This window comes from Nilaparvata lugens, chromosome 12, assembly GCF_014356525.2.
Source record: "Nilaparvata lugens isolate BPH chromosome 12, ASM1435652v1, whole genome shotgun sequence".
NCBI lineage: Eukaryota > Metazoa > Arthropoda > Insecta > Hemiptera > Delphacidae > Nilaparvata > Nilaparvata lugens.
In genome coordinates, this window is record NC_052515.1 from 25059624 (window position 1) to 25082914 (window position 23291).

At 32.6% G+C, this 23291-nt stretch overlaps 1 protein-coding gene across 1 annotated transcript in view; it reads right to left on the bottom strand.

Moving 5' to 3' along the window:
* LOC111047615 (putative oxidoreductase GLYR1 homolog) overlaps positions 1–23291 on the bottom strand; it is a 98458-nt gene that overhangs the window by 69506 nt on the left and 5661 nt on the right. Inside the window, exons 5-7 of the mRNA XM_039439268.1 lie at positions 18096–18179; positions 10287–10577; positions 5410–5583 (exon numbers count right to left, since the gene is read on the bottom strand). Of these exons, the coding sequence (XP_039295202.1) occupies positions 5410–5583; positions 10287–10577; positions 18096–18179 (549 nt within the window). The remainder of the gene's footprint in view (positions 1–5409; positions 5584–10286; positions 10578–18095; positions 18180–23291) is intronic.

The window sequence follows — 23291 nt, forward strand, 5'->3', positions numbered from 1 at the left end:
ATTTTTAATTATGGAAATTTATTATTAAATCATTAGGAAATAAATTTTCTTGATGAATATTATAGTATATTTGAAATATAATTAATAAAAAATAATTCCATATTACCCTTTTGTTTTCAAAACTTTCTATATAAAACACAACTTTGAAAAAGGGTATTATGGAATTATTTTTTATTAATTAACAAATCAAGTACCTTGGCCCTATTGAAGTACGTTATTTGAGATATAATTTATCATTAACAAGAACCAACAATTAGTGAATATTATATAAGATAAGCAGGGATGACTTGAATCACAGCTATCTACTATAGAAGGCGGTGAAACAAGAGAACTGGCAACTTTGCCGTCCTATCATTTGCACTGAAACTCACTGTAATTATGCAACACCGGGGCATTCAACTGGAGATAGCTGTCATATATGAGGACAAGTAGAAGGTACAGATTTATGCAGTATGTTTCTATCTTGAGAAAAACATATTCAATCATATAAAAATATTTGTCATTAATTCGAGCTCATAGATAACTTGAATGAATATATTACATGGTTGATTCTTATTCTACCAGTTTTCTAGAGCCTATAATATAGCTTTATCTACATTCTTAAAAGAACAAATGCCTCTCTTTTTCTATAATGTGAATTAATGTGAAATTGTATTTGTTGCCAACCACATATACCTCATAAGAGAGACTTTTGTTCTTTTCTAGAGCCTAATTTATCCCTAATTTCGAACATTTTTTTTTGGAAAATAGAGTGAAATATAACAGTAATACGACAACAACCAAAATTTTGTCCTAAATTATTAGCCTAATTTATCCATCATTTCGATTTTTTTTGGAAATTAGAGTAAAATGTAACAACAATACGACAAAGCAATTACGATCATTATTTTGTATTGATTATTTCAATCTACAAATAAAACACCCGAAACAACGGATGAGTGCTTGAAATACATTAGAAGTTCCATCAATAAATTCCAGTAAATAAGGTAACGGTACCAAAGTTTTTTGTTCATTTAAATTAAATTTTAAGCTCAAAGCACTATGACCATGACCGTTCAATATCGAGAACGCTTTAAAAATCTGGATAAAACATTAATTAGCATCTCAATTATTCATCAGTATGCAAAGCTACTGATTGAAGTTCAATGAAGCTTAAAATTTCCCATCCCAAGTACCGCTTTTTGTTACAAAATCGAACTATTGGACGACAGAATTTCGAAGTGGTCGAATAATTGAATATCTGCTTTTATCAGACATGTGACAGCATTGATTAAACCAGCGATAATCTCTCTGTTGACAAAGCTGAGCGCGAGCAGTTCTGTCCATATCATCTTAAAGATAGAGCTGCTCACTGATAGTGATACACAATGATTCCTTTTGTATTTTATGTTTTTCAATAGAAATATATTTCTAGATTTAGTCTAGTTTCATAAATTTCAAGTAAGCGAAAATTTAATCACTTTGAGAAACATGCCTGATCTATGAATGACGTTTATCTAATCTTGTTTCAACTTGATTAGCAAATAAGAATTAGACAGTTTACCGTGGCAACTATATACACACACAATTATGTAGATGGGAAGCCCCACAATGAAGCGAATATTGATTCAGATTACAATATTGGCATTTCATATTCCTACAAGATCCAAACATAATCTTCCATAATACAATACATCAAAGCCTGTAGTAAGATTATAAGGGTTGTTTGATTGAAATACATTTCTAAATTTAGTTTAGTTTTATGAAGTATAATAAGCGAGAATATAATCACTTTGAGAAAGTTACCTGACTATGAAATTTAATATATTTGTATTATCAGTATTATATCATCTTAAAACTCAATATTTATACCTAATCTCAGTGAACAAATGTGCTACAGTTAGCAGGAGGGACAAATGATAATGAAAACCAGTTCAAAAGATAAACTAGATGTATAAAAACAATAACTTCAAGGGAATTTATTCAATTTGAATAAAATGAAAAGTAATGGGACATCGGGAATAATGCAATAAAGAATGGTCAGTTATTTTAAGAAACTGTTTATAAGCGGCATTAAAAACTTCAAGGCCCGGTTGCACAAAGCGGGTTAAATTTTAACGGTAATTAATTCCACGAGAACCAATCAAAGAAGGTGTTTTTGAAAAGACGAATTAATCACGGTTAAAATTTAACCGGCTTTTCTGCAACCGGCATTCTCATTCTTCTCAGTCTTCTTATTCTTTCTGCTATTTGAATGGGATATTGGCAAGTGAACTATGAACGATTTTTCGAGACAAAGACAGGGAAACACAAGTGATTAAGAGAATGACAACATAAAATAGAAAATAAGATGCAGGTAATAATAGATAAAAGGCAGTAAATCATCAACTAGAGCCAGTAAATGAATACGGTATTAATTTCCGTCAGAATAATGACTGCTTGTCACAATATCAAGTGAAACACAATGTCTGTTTCCTTGGTAGTTGAAGATAGATCGTCAAATTCTCATTATCACAAGTTACCCCAGAAGAGATAAGTTATCCTAAAAAAAACTTCCCAGATAAGAAAATAGGGAATCAACACATGTTATCTGGGAAGTCTAGTTATCTGGATAAATTAAGTTGTCTAGTTACCTACGAATAGTCGTCAAAGGTTATTGTAATGCTCAGCGGTGTCTTTGAAACATCTTAAAATCTTAACATTATTTGAGAATATTGGAACAGTCTATTGTTATTATTAATTGCCAGAATGTGATGAATTGTCAGGATGTGATAAATTGTCAAAATGTTATTATAATGGCCAGCGGTATCTTGAAGCAGTTATCCTTGAATTTTACATACTAGTAGTTCTGTGAACAGTAGACCTCACGCAGTATTTTCATATACAAGTACCTGATTGAAACTATAGACCTTATGGAAATACAGCAATAGAAAATGGAAATACAGGCTTCTCCACACATCTGTGAAATCACTTGTCAGCTGATTTATGATGAATAATTCTATAGTCTGATTTTTACTCTAATATTGGCGTATGAAGGAGGCTCCTTTTCCCTTTTATATTATCCTTGAAATGCAAAATTTCTAGAAACCTTGTATATACGTCGACGCGCAATTAAAAAAGGAGCATACCTATCAAATTGCATGAAAATCTATTACCGCGTTTCGCCGTAAATGCGCAACATATAAACATTCAAATATTAAGAGAAATGCCAAACCGTAAACTTGAATCTTAGACCTCACTTCGCTCGGTCAATCAATATTCAAGAGACTTGGAACAGTCTATCGCTATTGTTATTGCCTTATCTTATCTTAAACCAGTTATCCTAGGATCTTACATCTCAAGATTCAAGTACCTCGGAAACATATCGTGGAGCATCTTATCTTATCTTGGACGATTGCATCTTGAAATCCTACATCTCAAGATACATGGAACATCCTATCTCATCTTGGAACAGTTCATCGTCAAATCTTACAACTGAAGATTCAAGTATCTCGGAATCTTATCTTGGAACCCCCTACAAACAGATTGACAGTATTGTAGCACTTAGGCTAGGCGCACACCAGTTAGTCAGACAAGACAAGACATGATCAGACACGTTTAGTCAAAATACTTCACATAGCTGCTTATGACGCAACTCACACTGATTAGCCATTGCAATTAGACATGTCTTCATAAGCAACTATGTGAAGTATTGTGACTAAACGTGTCTGATCATGTCTTGTCTTGTCTTGACTAACTGGTGTGCGCCCAGCCTAACTCTAGCGCTACCGCTAACCCCTAACCCATAAGGCACCCTAACCTTTCCCTAACTTGACCTTGAACCAACTTTATTTCGGATGATACCCACAACCGCTTTTAGCTTGTGCGTTGGTGAATTGATGAGGTGATCAAACGCCCATACCATCGGCGGGATTCGAACCCACGAACTAGGCGGTGCTAGCAGATCGAAGCTTGTAACGGTACCAGTAATAGACCCACCCGGCAGGCCAACTTCTCCCTAATCAAATGATTCGAAACGACAAGTTAATCGTCGGTCCCGGCTGCCTAAAAAGCAGTCGTTAGGTCATGTCAGAGGCCCAGAAATTGACCAGTCGCGACCTGAAAACTCTGACGCCAGACCTGAGCCAGCCAGGTTACTAGATATTATTATTACTGATCAAATTCAAATTTCATTTATTGTCCAAGACACATGATAATAAAATATTGTATAGTCACTGTCAATATAATCCCAACTGTGTAGATAAGTGAGCATCAGACTAAAAGCATAAAACTTGACGCTGAGCTAAATGGCTCGACTTCCCATTTCAAATTGGAAGTTAAGCCATTCAGTTCGTTTGAATCAGAAGCTAGTCTATTCACTTTATCTATTTAATATTTTAAAACTTTTTTGTTGAAAAATATTAAATAGATAAAGTGAATAGACAAAACTTCAGATTCAAACGAACTGCATGGCTTAACTTTCCATTTGAAATTTGTCTATTCACTTTATCTATTTAATATTAAAAAAAAACCACATACAGATCGGGGGAGAAAAACTAAGTATACCTTGTACTATTGCATTAATTTGTTTCAGTATCTAAAAAAACGATTAATATAGGTACTTGATGAACTTAGATCTTGACGAACTGAGATCCTGCCGTCATTTTATAGCTTGAAAATTGATGAAAATAGAGTCTCCAACCTTATTAGGAGTCCTGTTCCAGTCATTAGAATAGCGAATACTTATCTCAACACATTTTGATTGGTCAGAATGGGCACTTGATGAACTGAGATCTTGACAAACTGAGACCCTGCCGTCAATCTCTAGCTTGAAAATTGATGAAAATAGACTATCTCCTATCTTATTAGGAGTCCTGTTCATGTAATTACAAAAGCGAATAAATTATCTCAACACTATCTTTTTCCTGATATGAAATTGTTAGAAATAGGTGGTGTGTGTGCCCTACCTTAACAGGAGTCCGGTTCCACACTATCACCGAGTGTGAAATTGTTAAAAATAGGTATAGTGGGGTCCACGTTATAATGGCAGTGTTTGATTAGCAATGGTATTGCTATCCTTGTCTATTCAACAAAGCGGATATCGCTATCTCTCTCTTGCTTTGCTCTGTTGCCAGGTCGGCTTTTAACAAAGTAGAATTAATAATTAACAAATTAACATCTTAATCATGAAATTATTGAAAAATATAATTTCTTGTTTGATAAAATAAATTTGATTATTTTAAACGAGAATTACCAATTAATATTACACTAATAAACCTGTATCAGGCATTGACAAGACAGTGAGGATCGGCAACGTTGTTTTCCTATCTTTCTCCACTGCCATTATAACGTGGATCTCACTATAATATGCCCTACCTTATATTCAGGAGTTCGGTTCCACACGATCACTGAGTGTGAAATTGTTAAAAATAGGTAGCGTGTGTGCCCTACCTTATCTGGAGTCCGGTTCCACACGATCACCGAGTGTCCCGAGTTGAGCAGATTCTTGACGATGCCCGATCCCATGATGCCGAGCCCAAGGAAGCCGAACCTCAGCGCCGAAGGTTTGATGTTCTTCTCTTTCAGGGTTTCCGACACGTTCTCAAGGTCAAGTGGAGGAGTCACCTGCCGAATTACATACATGTAGTACCACCAAACATTAAATAAATAAATAAATGTTCATTTCCCAAAAAACGAAAACTACTACATTACAGAAAAAGGGAGATAGTTTAAAATTTCGTACAAGGTGTATATTCTCAAGGTCAAGTGATGGAGTAACCTGCAAAATCGCATACACTTAGTTCCACCAAACATAAAATAAATAAATACATTTTTATTTCCCGAAAAAACTGAAACTACCTACTACATCAATATTACAGAAACAATTAGATGGTTTACAATTACATACAAAGTCAAGGTAATATTCTCAAGGTCAAGTGGTGGAGTAACCTGCGAAATCACATACATTTAGTACCACGAAACATTAAATAAATATATAAATGTTTATTTCCCCACAAAAGAACTAAAACTACTACATCAATATTACAGAAACAATTAGATAGTTTAAAATTGCATACAAGGTACATATTCTCAAGGTCAAGTAGTGGAGTAACCTGCAAAATCGCATACATTTAGTACCACAAAACATTAAATAAATAAATGTTTATTTCCCAAAAAAACTGAAACTACTACATCAATTACAGAAAAAATGAGATAGTTTACAATTACATACAAGGTATATTCTCAAGGTCAAGTAGAGGTTCACCTGCCGAATCAAATTAACTTATTAATTGCAATATCAAATTAATTACAATATGGCACTACCGGCAAAGAACAACTTGAATGTACCCCAAAGTACCACATTATCTAAATATGGAAATTACTGAGATATTGCAATTATTCAATTGCTAATTCGAATTTCCATCTAGCTGTTTACCCTGTTGTCAATATTTGCAGTAGCAGAAGTCTTCGGGGTGATTTACAGTATTTAATTTGGATTTTCGTTTAAAAATAATTGAGTACTTCAAAAACATTATTTACACACGAAACATTACAAGGTATATTCTCAAGGTCCAGTGGTGGGTTACATGTAAAATCAGACACATTTAGTGAAACAAAAACGTTATTGCGAACTTAGCAAAACTAATGACGACTGTGACCGTTATATTGGACTATTCACAAGTACATGTTGTCACTATGATTGTTTTACTTCATTAAAACTAGGGTATTGAAACTAAAATGTATTAAGTGAAATACGCACAAGTATATGCAGCAAAATCTTACAGTATTAGTACAGCCAAAGTCATCTCTAGAGTGATTCACTTCAGATTGTCAGCAATGGTTAGTTAATACAGAAGCATAAATATAATTAAGGAATGCTGACAATTTCAAGTGAGTCTCACTATATTTGGTTGACCGTCCTCAGTAGAATGCCAAAGATGCATAACTAAAGTGATACTCATGTTTTAAAAATTATAGGAAGTCGATGTTGTCACGTTTTCCAATCCACTGCCTTCCTTATTAGAATGTTGTGATTCAAGTCTTCACGGTTCATTTGATCTCATATTAGAATTGCAGATTTTTGTTAATAGTGATCAATTTTATCTCAAATAATATATTATATTAATCATGAAATTATATCTTTTCATGACTTAAAAATTTTCATAATTGGGATTAAATAAATTGGCAATTCTTTATATTTTTTAATAGCCTACAAAAGATTTGTCAACGGTACGGAGTTGAAAAAGGATAGAGATACATTACCGTATCTACTCTATCTAATGACACACAAGGACAACAAACCTAAGTTTATTAAATAATAATTATTTAACGAAAAACCAAATTAAATGCTGTAAATTACCCCGTAGACTTCTGCCTCTGAAAATACTGACAACAGGGTAAACAGCTAGATGGAAATTCGATGAGCGCTACTATTCAAAAATTATTTGTCAATATTTGCAGTAGCAGAAATCTTCGGGGTAATTTACAGAATTTAATTTGGTTTTTCGTTTAATAATTATTATTTATTCATTAGCATTTGGATAAATGCAATATCCCAGTAATTTGATCAAGTTTATTAGGTGCTGACTTATAACGTGAATTTCAGTATAAAATAATGGTCTATCCTTGCTAGAGCCTAGAATCCAGATAGAGAAAGCGACAGGCGTTTGATCTTCCTCTTGGACGGGTGACCACTTTTTGGCTGCATTAATCACATTAGAGTAATTTCATTATAAAGAGTAAATTCCTTATAAATCACTTCCTTGAATAAAATATAAAATGAATAGATATAAACCACATAATGCTTTGAAGGAGTATTAACCAAGTAACACCATGATATTCTAAAAGCTAGAAACATCATGAATATCCTTGAAAACACTATAAATCTGATCGATGTTTAATAAAAATTTCCTATCTGTTTACCCATAATTTTGTTTCAAACAATCGTTATCATACTGGATGAATCAAAATCACCAGACATTTTCAAGATATTAAGTAACTTAATAACTATTTGCAGTACCATATTATAAATATATTCAATATAATATGAAGGTTTCCAGATGGTGATGAACCAGAATGATTCCACTAGAAAGCTGTTGATTTCATGAAAGCAAAGTTCCTTATCAAAAACTTACATCTGGTCATTCTTGAGAAAGTAATAAACGAATGCTGAAATCAGAAGATAAAAATTGACATATGGCGATTGAACTGTCGGATCCCGATATTTTTCTTGACAAATTGAACGAATTACTCTCGTAGTGAAAGCATAAAATCTGGATCCAAAAGCTAATTCACCGTATGTGAGTTTTTTACCTCATGATTATTTATATCCCTGTAACACTTTCCTCGAAACAGAAATAGCTGTACATAATAAAAACTCATTCACAAAATATAACACATTCTTCAGAAAATCCAGGATGGCTAATCAAGGTAAAAATGTCAACTTTTGAAATTGTCAAAATTGAAATTTGAATAATGAATTTGGCGTAGTCTATTCAGAGGTTACAAAATACGATAGCTATCTTAATTTGTTGAATAGAATAGTACCGTATATTACATGAGGCGGCAGGAAAGAACTGATTCATAGAGCAAGCATGACGTTAATAGTTATTTGTGCAACTAAAGCGCAAAGTGACAGTTTGCTGCACCAAAAGAAACGTTTACGCCCGAGCCGTAGGCGAGGGCGGAATGGTTTCTTGAGTGCAGCAAACAAACTTTGCGCACGTATTTCACATTAAATTTTTCCTACAGTTACCATTGAATATGAAAAGTGGGTAAAATTCCCTGAAATCCATCAATGTTTTTCTGTGTAATTTTATTATTAATAAAAACCTTAATTTATTTAAAATTGAATAATAATAATTGAATTATAATTATTAGTAATTCAATTGAAAATTTATGTGACTGCTTGAAGGGGGTTTATGTTATGTAAGCATTGAAATGACTATAATCAATGCACATAATGGCAAGGCGACGCTTTTCTCTACTGCCATTATAACGTGGACCTCACTATGAGTGCAGTTACAAACTTAATTTTGATTTTGCTACACTGGTGCTCCATTAACCTACTAACTATTTTGCGTAGTCATGCTGCAAATCTGTAGTACGCAAAGTACTCACTTTGCGCACTAGTGCGGAAAAGTGATTCTTTGCGGCCTGCAATCAGTGCACAAATGGTCACTTTTCAAGGTATCTGTAGGAAAAATCAATTTTATGTACCCTATCCACAGCTGCACAAAACAATACCGCGGTGTTCATAGAGCACCAGGCTCTCAATTTTTTTCACTATGAACTTGACTTCACGTGACGCAAATCGAGATCTGCTCTTTTTACTTACAATTGTTCATGGGACAGCATCTTTCTAACCTAGAACATACCCGGAATTCCATGTTTGGGGCAGAAAGTAAATTATTATTTGTTGCACTGTCAGAAAAGTTCACGCACGAGTCGCAGGCGAGTGCGTAAATATTTCTCGAGTATAACAAAGAAACTTTGCACAAATGTTACAGATCACAATACAAGGCTAAACGGAAAGTAAATTCATTGCGGCACTATTTATTTATTTATTCATACATTGATACATACAATAACATTCTCAACTATGAATGAACTATGAATGATTGGGAAAGGAACAACAGGCTTAAAGCCCAAAACTGTTCCTTTCCCAAATTTAGATAGAAATTGATCAAAAATAGGTTAATGTTTATCACTTCATAGGCTAAGTTTTGACCAATTTTGAGTACAAAATACAGTATATATAAACTAGGAGTTTAGATAAGTTGACAACCAAATTGAATAAATTATTTCACTTGATCATCACTGATAACTGGAAAATACTTCACTCAAATGGGCTACTTTTTAATAAATTTATAAAAATCTTGTAGTACCCTTTATTTTTTAAACTTTAAATTTATTTTATTTTTTTTTAAATTATTATTTTTTTTCAACTTTAAAATAGTTAAACTTATTTTAAAGTTTTTCAAAAAATAAAGGACACTACAAGATTTTTATGTTGTTTTTATTAATCTGGAAAATACTGTATTAATAATATTATTGATTTTTTTTAAACTTGAAAGAAACTCAGTTACTTTTAAAATAACAGCTGTAAAATTAGAAAAGATTACGCACGAGCGTGCAGACGAGTGTGCAAATGTTTTCGAGTACCACAAACAAACTTTACACATTACATTACAAGGTTAGCAAGGTACTTATTGGTCGCATAATGTTCAAAGGTACGAGACACAGGCGAGTGCGCAATAGTTTCACAAGTACAACAAACACATTTTACACATAATATTATGAGGTTAGCAAGGTGGGTGGGTACTCACAGGTCGCATAATGTTCGACGGCCGTTCAAGGAGATTGGAGGCGCGCGGACCCTTGCGGAAGGAAGACATGTGGCTGGAGGTAGAAGGGGTGGTGGAAGTGAGCCGGTGTGAGGGCGTTGAGAGGGACGGCGAGTCGTCGCCGTTGGCCTCCTCGTAGGCGGATGACTTGTCGCCGTCTCCCTCGGCCGACGACGAAGAGCGCTTCGTGCGTTTCCGTTTGGCGGCTGTCGGCTGGGGCGACGATTCACGTTTCGACGCCGGCGATTTGCTATCCCATTTCTGCGACAGGTCCTGTCACCACACAAAACCGTTCAAGATCAGTACAACATTCAAAATTTATTCTGTACGTCAATCAAAATTTGTTCTGATTTTTTCGACAATCTTCATTCATTTTTAAAAAAAAAAAAATAGTTTCTAATAATAGTAGTTTCTTCCATATCGACGTATGAATCTCGAGATTTCTGCTCAAACTACTGTTTGAAAGGCCAATTCTTTTAGATACATTTGTTAAAAGTGGACTCACAATTTTTGCACATTTTTCCCTACTTTCTTCTCCAAACCTTCCCTTTTATTCTCCCTTCATTCCTTACTTTTATACCCTCTACCTGCCTATTACATGGGAAACCATAGTTGGCTAGCTATTTTTCCTCCTTTCTTTCTTTTCAGCACACCCCACCATGAAGCCTGTTTTTTTATTTTATTAGAAATTTATTTTTAATTGTGATTTTTGGTGTTTTGATTTTTTATGTATATGTATTGTATTGTGTTTATTTGAATAAAATCATTAATTGATTGAAATAATAAACAAAACAAAAAAATTAAATACACATACATTCAACATCAAAACATTCAGTTTGAAGCGTTTCGCTGTGATGAAAATAATGTATGCCGACATGTGTGTTCACATATGTTCATCATGCTTGCCCTGCCTTTAGTAGCCGCCCTAACTAACAAGTGATTTACTCATTAAGAAACTAGTTTCCTCTGATACACCTCTACAGTCAAACGCACAAAAATATGCAGTCCGATTAGAGTAAATGCAACGTTGCCAAATAAGAGTTGATCAACGTTGTCCACAGCTAATTATAAATGAGAATTAATTATCTTTTTTTCTTTAGGGCTACTTTGAATATAAATAAAGATTGAAATCTAAGTACCCTTTTTAAATTATTTTGTCACGACTTGTATCGGCTATATAATGCCATTTTTTAGCTTTATCATGTATTATTATATTATTTTATCATGGCATTATATAGCCGAAGCATGTCGTGACTAAATAATTTAAAAAGGGTACTTGGAGAATTAATTAATATTTTTAAAATACACATGACGAATTAGCAACGTCTATGGGTGCGGTTGGGGGGAAGGGGAGAGACTCAGCTCTTCCAATTTCCATCGGACTATTTTCGTGCGGTTGACTATAGTGAAGTCCGTTTACTTGAGATTGCTAAAGCTGAATTCTCACAAACAGTATCAGTATCATCTCACCTATTGAAAAAGTAGTTTCAGTTGTTAAACTTTTAGTAAACTCTTAATTTCTAATTTAAAAATTAAACTTTTAATTTAGGTTTATTAAGGGCCGTTTGCACAGTCAAAGCTTAAACTGAATTTAATCAGCTAATGGCTTAAACTGAAAATGAAACAAATTATAACAAACGAGACTTGATAAGGATTTAATCCAGTTCGAAATGAAATTTAGTTTAAACTGTCACTGTGCAAACGGCACTTAGTGACTCAACAACCGGAACTATTTTTTTTCAATTGTAGCCTATTATTCATTTTAATTTGGATTAATAATGAAGTGACAACCAAAGCTAATATTCCAATTTATCAATAAATAAATGGTTGTGACAATTTCAAGTCAAAATATGAACATCAAGCACAATGGTACCTTCACTGGTATTACTACATAGAATCATCCACAGAAAATCACATTTCTAATTGATCGAATATAAATTTGTGAAAAAAACTGATCAAAGTTTAAATCTGTTCTGAGAAAATATTAACTGCTGCTTCTGATCAATCACTGTTATTTTTTCACATCAATCACGAAACCCCGTAAATAAGTCAACAGAAACAATGTAAATTAAATTAATTTTAGAAAAGACTAACATTCAACGATTTATATGACTGGTTTGATAAAAAAAAAAAATAGCTCAAAATCAACACATTGAGTTATTGACGATCAGTACCCTGAGGGCCGTTTGCACAGTGCCAGTTTAAACTAAATTTCATCTTAAACTGGATTAAATCTATATAAAGTATCATTTGTTATAATGTGATTCATTTTGAGTTTAAGCCAACAGCTGATTGAATTCAGTTTAAGCTTTCACTGTGCAAACGGCCCTAAGATAACAAAATTTTGTACATGAAACAGTAGGGCCTGCCCAGAGATAAATTGTCAGATTATTATTCATGAAAATCATTCAAGGCCATTTCTACTATAAGTTAACATGGAATGTTTGCTTTTAGAATAGAAACACATTAAGCTCAGGAAAGTTTTTTCGCCCGCATATTTTGTTGGAAGAGAAATATTAATAATTAATTAAAATTATAACCAACCGTGACATGACGATGTTGAGAAAGAAACAAAATCCAATTTCTATTAATAAATAGAAAAAAATCATTAAAAAATATATAATCGGTTTAATTAAGGAAATTTTTTTAATCAATTAATATAAAATTAAATTAAATAATAATTATTATTAATAAGAATTAAAATTATTTATTTAATATAAATTGATAATTTTGAGAAAGAAACAAATCCAATTTCTATTAATGAATAGAAAAAAATAATTAAAAATATATAATCGGTTTAATTAAGGAAATTTTTTTAATCAATAATATAAAATTAAATTAAATAATAATTATTATTAATAAGAATTAAAATTATTTATTTAATATAAATTGATAATTTTGAGAAAGAAACAAATCCAATTTCTATTATGAAACTTGAAAAGTTCAACATTATCAATTTGATAATCAAACTTCTAACAATTCTAAAGCCGCGTTTACACCGAAGTTATTAAAAAAATGTTTATTTTTCCGTCTTCATAGATTCTATTTGATTGAACGGAACTTGACAAACACATATATAATATGTTCATCATGTGTATGATAAGTTATGTTCAATCAAATAGAATCTATAAGGACGGGAAATATAAACATTTTGTTAATACTTTGATTTAAACGCAGCTGAACTTTTATGTTTTCAAATGTCTGGACTGAAGATTGGACTTATTGAGATTGGACTTTAATTGAAATTCAAAAGTGTATGGAACATAACCTACTTGGAAGATTTTAAAAGTTGCAACTCGAGAAAAAAATGAGGAAAGTTGAAGAAGTCCAAATACAGTACAGTCTTGACAATCCGGATTTGAAGGGCACGCATTGAAAGGAAAAGGCATAACAAATACAAGTTATGTCTACCTTTCATGTTCCAAGCTAGTAAACTTATACTGTCACAGTAAATACGGTATATTGATGTAATTATTCAACATAAAATTATTTATTCATTTTCTTGTAACACTGTCGTTAATTGGTGAATAAATTTGATTTGATTTGAATTGATACAGTACTGTTTTACGGTATATTCATAAAGTACAGTTCTATTTAAAAAAAGTGATGCATGGTAACCTATCAATAAGTTCAAATATTTCTGTACTTTGAATTTGATTTATTGAATATTTTTATTATCTAGTGAGGGATTTCAACGACATTTGAATACAAATACAGTACAATTTTAATATTTTTAGGGCCTTCCTTACAAGCCGGATGTCCCGATAACTGATACAGTTAAATACTATGAATTTACTACTATTTATATACTATGATGGAAGATAAAATCTGATTAATTCATATCCGTTATGATGGAACAGTATTGAGCCTTTCGCACTATTCATTCTTGTTGAAACAATAAGTTGTTATTCAACTAACTATATAAAAATAAAATCAATCATATGTCAAAAGGTTTCAAACTGAAGATTTTTCTAATCTGTTAATACAAAAAAATCATAATTTGTAAATACTTTGAAAATGCAGTAAGATGAAGAAGGAATTAGCCAATTGTAATATATTTATCCAAGCGAAGACACACTTTTTTGTATGGTCTTAGTTGAATGGTTAAGACGCTCGCTTTGTAAACCAAGGAGAAAAAATAAAACATACTTAAAAAATAACTATTTATTATTTTATCTACCAATGTTATTACATTCGTGTCATTTGCATTTTAAATAAATAAATAAATAAATTGCTAACTACCGTAACATAATATTAGCCTACATCATGATATGAACCCATGATTTACAGAATTAAATTAATATAAGACTATACTTTTATCAAATAAACCAGTAAAAAACAAGACCAGACGATGAAATAAATAAAGCGAATGAAATAAACTAACATTAATTTTATTCTACATGATAATATGAACCCATGATTTACAGAGTAACATTAATATAAAACTATACTTTTATCAAATAAACTAGTAAAAAACAAGACCAGAAGATGAAATAAATAAAGTGAATGAAATAAACTAACATTAATTATTCTACATGATAATATGAACCCATGATTTACAGAATTAAATTAATATAAAACTATACTTTTATCAAATAAACCAGAAAAAACAAGACCAGAAGATGAAATAATAAAGAGAATGAAATAAACTAAAATTAATTATTCTACATGATAATATGAACTCATGATTTACAGAATTAAATTAGTATAAAACTATACTTTTATCATATAAACCAGTAAAAAACAAGACCAGAAGATGAAATAAATAGTGAATGAAATAAACTAACATTAATAATATGAACCCATGATTTACAGAATTAAATTAATATAAAATTATACTTTTATCATATAAACCAGAAAAAAACAAGACCAGAAGATAATACTAATTTTTGGGATTAATTCAATCTAATTTGAAAAAGTTAAGACACTAAGGCCCGGTTGCACAAAAGCCGGTTAAATTTTAACCGTGATTAATTTCACGAGAACCAATCAGAGAAGGCCTTTTTGAAGGCCCATCTCTGATTGGTTCTTGAGGAAATAATCACAATTAAAATTTAACCGGATTTGTTCAACCGGCACTAAATATTAATGTTAATTATTGTTAATGTTGTTATTTGTTAATTGTTAACTATTAATGTTGACTGTTAATTGATTTTATTAAAAATACAACGAGACAAAAAACTACTGTCTCCAATAATAAATGAATGAAGATGCTTGGAATAATAGAACGTTTCTAGTTATATCGTATGCAACATACCAGAAAGGAAGATAAGGAATGAGAATTGGAGGTTACCTTTCTGAAAGCAGTGGTAAAAGACGGCAATGGTTGAAGGATAGGATTTGAAGGTAAGCTGAAATATTCTTGCATATCAAAAGTGGGACGCACAGCGTATTGTGGATAATTCACATAAGCTCGCATACGTTCTGAGAAATCTTCAAATTTATCTTCACGTCGATTCAAGCAATCCTCACAAAATGGCTTGAAAATAAAATAAGATTGTACAAAAAATGAATATTAGTGGATAAAAAGTATTTTGACACCAAAACTGTTGATAAAATTGGGAAATAAATCACAAAAATATTTCATGTTACTAAATAAATGGAATTAATATAGCTCCTAAACATAGAATAATAAATTAAAATGTGTATTTGGTTTGAGGATTTGAATGAGAAATTGGAATACGGTATACTGTAATGGAACAATAATTTTTCAAGTCATTGATTGAGCTACCATGACTAGGGGTGGGATAGAAAAACTTTTCATAATTTCATGTTTCTAATCAAAAAAGGAAATTCCCCAGATTCTTAAGGAGTTTTTGCAGAATTCAGAATACCTAAGAATAATCCAACTCCCAAATTCTGATTCAACAATTCAGTAATGAGTTTGAATAACTGTAATGATTGATTAATTATTCATTTATTTAAGATTCTTCGGAAATTTTTGCAGAATTCAGAATACCTAAGAATAATCCAACTCCCAAATTCTGATTCAACAATTCAGTAATGAATTTGTAACTGTAATGATTAATTAATTATTCAATTAGTTAGTTTACGTTCTTTACCTACGGTACTGGTGCAAGGAAAATGAAAATTTGTTTGATAAAAATGAGAACATTTGAAAAATAATAAGAAATTATAGGATATGGTTGAAATAATTCAATATTTAGAGAAAAATCATTGAAGCCAAAGGATATTGAAGAGCAAAAGCCAATTGGGACTGCAAATTATAAAATATATTACCAGTAATACCGTGGAATTTGTAAAATAGCAAGAATATACATTTTGTGTCAAATAAACATTGAACAAAAGAGCTTTAAATTGTAACAACCACTTGTTCATTAAATAACAATAATCTAGTTACGGTTGTCTCAATATTATTTACTCGTTAAATTAGTTCACAGGAATAGTTGTGATAGTATTAAGCATTCTGAATCAATATGGATAACCTCAATATAATCACTACTATACAAGGAAAAATCTAAAAAACATTTACATGATAGCTACAGTTAAAGCTGTATTGTACTAATAAATGAGCTAAGCCTAAAGAACTTTTATTTATGATGAGAAGAATGCTTGTTCAATTTATTTGTAAAATTTAGTTGAGTTTGAATTGAATTGGAGGTATTATTTTCATTTTTGTAATGTTGAAAAAAGTGCAAATAAAGTTCTGTTCTATTCTATATTCTACTAATAAATGATGCCACATCTCGAACACTCACTATAATAATTTATTTGCACTCGTGTTTTACATCAACTTTAGTCGTCTCTGAGACTTGGAAACAAAGAAGTATTCATGAACGAAACAATTCTTGAGCTTGTCTTAGCCAAGCACGCTCTGGTTGCTTAGCAACCAATACAAATTAAAACCGTTAGACCAGCCACTAGAATCGTTCTGATTGGTCCAAAAAACCGTGCTCAGATTATGAACTTATAAACAATTTTACAGTATGATTCAGAGAGTATTTCAAGGAATTTTTCAGTTAGAATACTCTATAAGATGGTACTAAGTTCAAAACATTCACACATCAAACAGTTTAATCTTTAAATATAGTTTTGGAAATAAGATAAAATACTAACAATATCATGAAAGTTTTCTTGGCTATTGAAAAATATTAATCTATTTATTCAATAATACACTAAACACAATTTGTGAAAATGGTTGGGGAAGGACATAACCTATATATTCATAAAATCAATTTTTCGACCCTAGATTCCATGTTATTTCAAGCGTTAGAACGAATGAAACGAAAAATATATTCATAGAATCATTTTTTCGACCCTAAATTAAAAGTTATTTCAAGCGTTAGAACGATTGCAACGAAAATCTATTCATAGAATCAATTTTTCGACCCTAAATTCAAAGTTATTTCAAGCGTTAGAATGAATGAAACGAAAAATATATTCATAAAAACAATTTTTCGACCCTAGATTCCATGTTATTTCAAGCGTTAGAACGAATGAAACGATAAATATATTCATAGAATCATTTTTTCGACCCTAAATTAAAAGTTATTTCAAGCGTTAGAACGATTGCAACGAAAATCTATTCATAGAATCAATTTTTCGACCCTAAATTCAACGTTATTTCAAGCGTTAGAACGTTTTCAACAAAAATATATTCATAGAATCAATTTTTTGACCCTATATTCAAAGTTATTTCAAGCGTTAGAACGAATACAAGCAAGCGTTACACCGATGCTAAAAAACAGATTTCATGTAAGTAATAGGTTGAAATATAAGTTTAAATCCTAAAACTTTCACCAAAATTTGGAAAAATCTATAAAAACTGACCTTCTTTGGCTTTGGTTTCGTCTTATTTTTGTCGGCAGATTCCACCAATCTGTTGAACACATCATCTGGGTCTTCCTGAACGCTCTGAAATAAAACCGACATCATTATTTCAAACGATAATAACAAAACTTTACAACCGTCTCTAGTCTTCACCTCATCACACATACAAATATCCAATGCTATTGTTCAATAAGCTTGCATTCACTTCCAACAAATCCCTCAAATGAATCTGCTGTATAATCATCTTTCTTTACTACTAACTTCAAACAGTCAGCATTCTCACTTCACATTCAACCAATACTGACAACCCAAACTGAATCTCACAATGCTTGTTGACGCGCCCGCTGAAGACAGCACATTTGAGAGCGAGTTGAGAGTTTTCAGTTTACTCGAAATTGTGCTGGATTCAGCGGTGCTAGGATAGCTTGCCAAGCGACATGCATTAGTTGATCTTTCAGTCAACAGAAATCTGTGCTTACAGCTATGGTACAGCTCCGTTATAGTCGGCCATTTTGATTATTATATATGAAACTTGTTAAATTCACGCTTGGAGAAACACTGGTTGCAGAAAAATATATCAAATTATGAATTTGAAATTTTAATAGAAAGTGTTACCTACGTATATACCAGTTAAAGTTAATTGTATATTGGATTTTAATAATAATGTTAATAATTTTTATCAAATTATTAACTTTGGAATCATAATAGAAAGTATTATGTTCACCAGTTAAGGTTCAAGTTTTTCAAATTTTCATATTACAATAATTATTGTCACATTATTATTGTCAAATATTGGAGAATATTGTGTATTCCATGTGAATCTCATTCTATAACTCACCTGCTTTATGAAAATACAAGCTATTACAGTGGAACCTCGATAGAGTACACCGCGTTATAGTATATTTTTCTGCATACCCTAGAAATTTCAATAAAGCTATCAAACTCAATAAATATAGTGCACGCAGATTCAGTACAGACCTGGTAATACTACATTTTTTGAGCAGTCACTTGAAATGTATTATATCGAGGTTCCCCTGTGGTTATAAAATCACATCTTACATTATTTGTTAGGTTTTCATGATTAGTCAAGTTCTATTCTATGTTATTTCTTAGTTTAGATAGGCCTAGGAAGATAGGAAGATAGGCCTATTGTGTTTTTGTTAGACTTGTCTATTAAAAAAAAAAATTGTAATGTATGAATTTTTTGGCAAATAAATTTCAAATTTGTATCTACTTCAGTTTTTAAAAATTCATTTTTCTTTAAACTAGATAGTGTAAAGTGTTTTACTGATGTAACTATACATTTACAATATCGTAAATAATTATAGGATGCTTACAAAATTTTCATTTACATTTTGAATATTATCATTTCAAAATGAAAAATATTACTACAAAATAAAAGAGGCTTCCCAACCTTGAGTACATCCTTATGTACTGAGTGTGCACACAGTGAGAGTTTAAGCGTTTCAAGTTCCAGCGGTCTTAAGAGGAAATAGATATATGGATATCCATATCCTCCATATACCGCTTTGACCGCTGACCGCTCTCTGTATGTACACACCCCTCTGTCCTAGTGATGATTCAAATAAAAAAATATTCATTCATAATTCAATACGGCGAGGTAGAACTAATCTTGGGTCTCCCCACCATTGAAAGCCATACGCTACTAATAATAATATTCAAACAAAAGAAGGGAATGGTTTTTTCTTCAAAAATTTCGAGATTGTTCTTCAAAGCCTCATCTTTACTGAATTTTAATTAAAATTGTTGGGGGTAATGATTGAGCTCCGTCAAATCGCTCAGATTGGATAAACGAGTTTCTCTCAGTTCTCTTTTTGGAGGGTGGCCGCTTGAAGCCAGTTACACTAAGTGAAAATATTGAGCAATTTAAAACTATATTTTGTAAGGCTAATTCTCATCTCCTTTCCTCCATTATTTACAAACCGTACCAACCAGATACTCTCAAATGCATCATCCACAACAAAATAAAATGCACGAGTAAAAATAACAGAATATTTTTGGATCTAACTGAGAACTGATGCCGCACTATTCACTGTATTATTCTTGACCACAGAGGTCTCGAAATCATGCGGGCATCACCCTCAGTAAATAGTTGATTTTTCTTACTCGCTTACTACTAGAAATACGGTATTCCCGTTCAAAGCAAGATTGCACTACCAGTTAAGATCTTCAAAGGTATAGTGAGGTCCACGTTATAATGGCAGTTGAGAAAGAAAGTGAACAACGTTGCCGATCATCTGCCTTGTCAATGCCTTCTATAGACGGTAGCAGATACAGGTTCATTGATGTAATATTAACTGTTTATTCTTGTTTAAAATAATCAATTATATTTTATTAAGCAAGAAATTATATTTTTCATTAATTTCATAATGAATCTTCATAATTATTAACATGAAATATTTTGTTGATTAATTATTAATTCTACATTCCTAAAAGACGATCTGGCAACAGAGTAAAGCGAGAAAGAGATAGCACTATCCCCTTTGTTGAATGAAAGACAAGGATAGCAATACCATTACTAATCAAACACTGCCATTATAACGTGGACCTCACTATAGTATGGTACTCCTATTCTAAGGCTAGGCGCACATTAATTAGTCAAAACAAGACTAGTCACTAGTCACGTTTAGTCACAATACTTCACATAGCTGCTTGTGACGCAACTCACACTGATTAGTCACTGCAATTAGACATGTCTTCATAAGCAACTATGTGAAGTTTTGTGACTAAACGTGACTAGTCTTGTCTTGACTAACCGGTGTACGCCCAGCCTAAGTAAGATTGCACTGACAGATTTCAAAAGTATTGTGACTAAACGTGACTAGTCTTGTCTTGACTAACCGGAGTACGCCCAGCCTACGTAAGATTGCACTGACAGACTTCAAAATAGTTCGGAGCACACCCTACCGAAAAATGTTGACCCATGCATCTCCCATCATCATCATCATCATCATCAAAAATGTCCCATATTAATAACACATAACCATATCTATCTTTTATATATAATATATTATTTCCTTCCAGGCCGGGAAAAATATATTTCTCAGGCCACTCCCGTGTTTCGGATGGATACGTTCAAGGAAGTTCTATAGGGAGCTTCCTCCATCTAGGGTCTCTGAAGCCTGATGTTTTTGCAAAGCCGTGAATATCACCCCGCGAACCATACCTTGCCTATGCCGTTTCAAAGCAACGGGACGCGTATTGTACACTATTGGAATGAAGCCGGACGAGTCCGGTAAATTGAAGACTCGATCCATGTTCAACAACCCAATGTCCGCCACCTAGTCAGAGTCGAGTTGGAACGTGAGTGGGGATGCTGGACTAACTCGTGGACAACCAATCGGAGTGGAAGATACGACTTCACCAATATGGTGGAAGATACGACTCTTGGTTTTACTACGGTCCAACATAGTTAGACAAGAAATCAGATAGTGAATGGCCCGCTTAACGCTTCAGACGTACAATTCACACCACAAGAGAAGTCCGCAAACGTAGCGTAGCCTTTGACTCTTCTTAGTCGTTCAATTATAATCAATAAGACCACAAATATATTACAAGTGGTTTGTGGCTTAGACCAGTTATAGAATAGACACGCTGGGAAGTCTAGTCTCTGAAGCCAACATCTACTGCCATATCGCCAAATCGTGACGTCATCATCGGATAGAAAACTTTCAAAGTGTGTCTATTTCAGAAGGATGTAAATTATTATTCATTAAAATGGTAAACTCCCGCTGGAATAGACACAATCTGCTATGGAAAACAATGTAAACAGACTCTACAGAAAAGTTTTCTATCCGATGCTGACGTCACGATTTGGCGATATGGCAGTAGATGTTGGCTTCATCGACTTTCAGTATGAATATACAATGGGCCGTGTCTATTCTATAACTGGTCTAAGGTTTGTGGAGTCAGCGTTAGGAATCAACTATAAAGGTGCGTACAGACTTTCGCTCTGCTCCGCAACCGAACGTCACTCCAACAGAGCGATTGATGATCGACCGGGGAGCAACAGTGGTTCGACCGGGGAACGCGAGAAGATCTAACATCTTCCGTAACGTTCATGATGGGTGCGTGGGCGGAGCGACTATGGTTCGATGGAGGAACGAGGGCGGTACGAGGGCGGAGCGTGCTCGGTGCGGGTTGGAAGCGCGTATATGTGTACGCAGCTTAAGACTTAACCTATCTCGGGCTACGTGTAACCTTATCCAAATTTGAGAGAGGAATAGTACAAGGTTACCTTATTTTTTCTCTCCCTATCATTTTTGATGATGTACTTATTGTATGAATCAATCAATAAACTGAGATCCGTGTAAAGGCAAATTCCCACATATCAGTATCAGTGTCCGCGTCCGGTTCAGTGAAAATATTATCCCATGAGTTCTAATGGGACTGTTCATACTCGCTCGACCAGCCCGGGTTTGAATACTCCCATTAGAACGTATGGAAATTATATCTTAAATAAACCGGAAACCTACTCTGATACTGATAAGTGAGAATCCGCCTTCAATCAATATGAAACAATGGTGACCAAACGGTTAAAAAGCAACGTTATGTTGCTGACGGCGGTGTAAATGATCTTCAACAATATATAACCTATTTTCTAAGAATATAATAAAATAGTTTATTTTAAAGAGCAGTTTTGGCTAAGCTCGTTATCTTGTACCGATAATGAAGCCCCGAGCTATAATGAGGTCCATGTTATAATGGCAGTGGAGAAATATAGGAGAACAACGTTGCCGTTCCTCACTGTCTAGTCACTGCCTTCTTGACGGCAACTGATACAGGTTTATTAATGTAATATTAATTTCGCATCCTCGTTTAAACTTTATTACTATTTTATTTACTATTATTAATCATTTACAATGCAAATGACACTAATGTAATAACATTGGTAGATAAAATAATAAGGGAGTCCTTGTGCTATTTTTCTTCCAAATTTATATGTGACAAAGTCCAAGATAAGGTTAGAATTTCACGTGTACAATTTCGAAAAATTGTTAGTCAATATAGAATGATCAATTATATTTTATTAAGCGAGAAATTATTTTCTTCAATAATTTCATAATGAATTTTCATAATTAAAATGAAATATTTTGTGAATGAATTATTAATTCTACATTGTTAAAAGACGATCTGGCAAAAGAGAAAAGCGAGAGAGAGATAGCGCTATCCGAT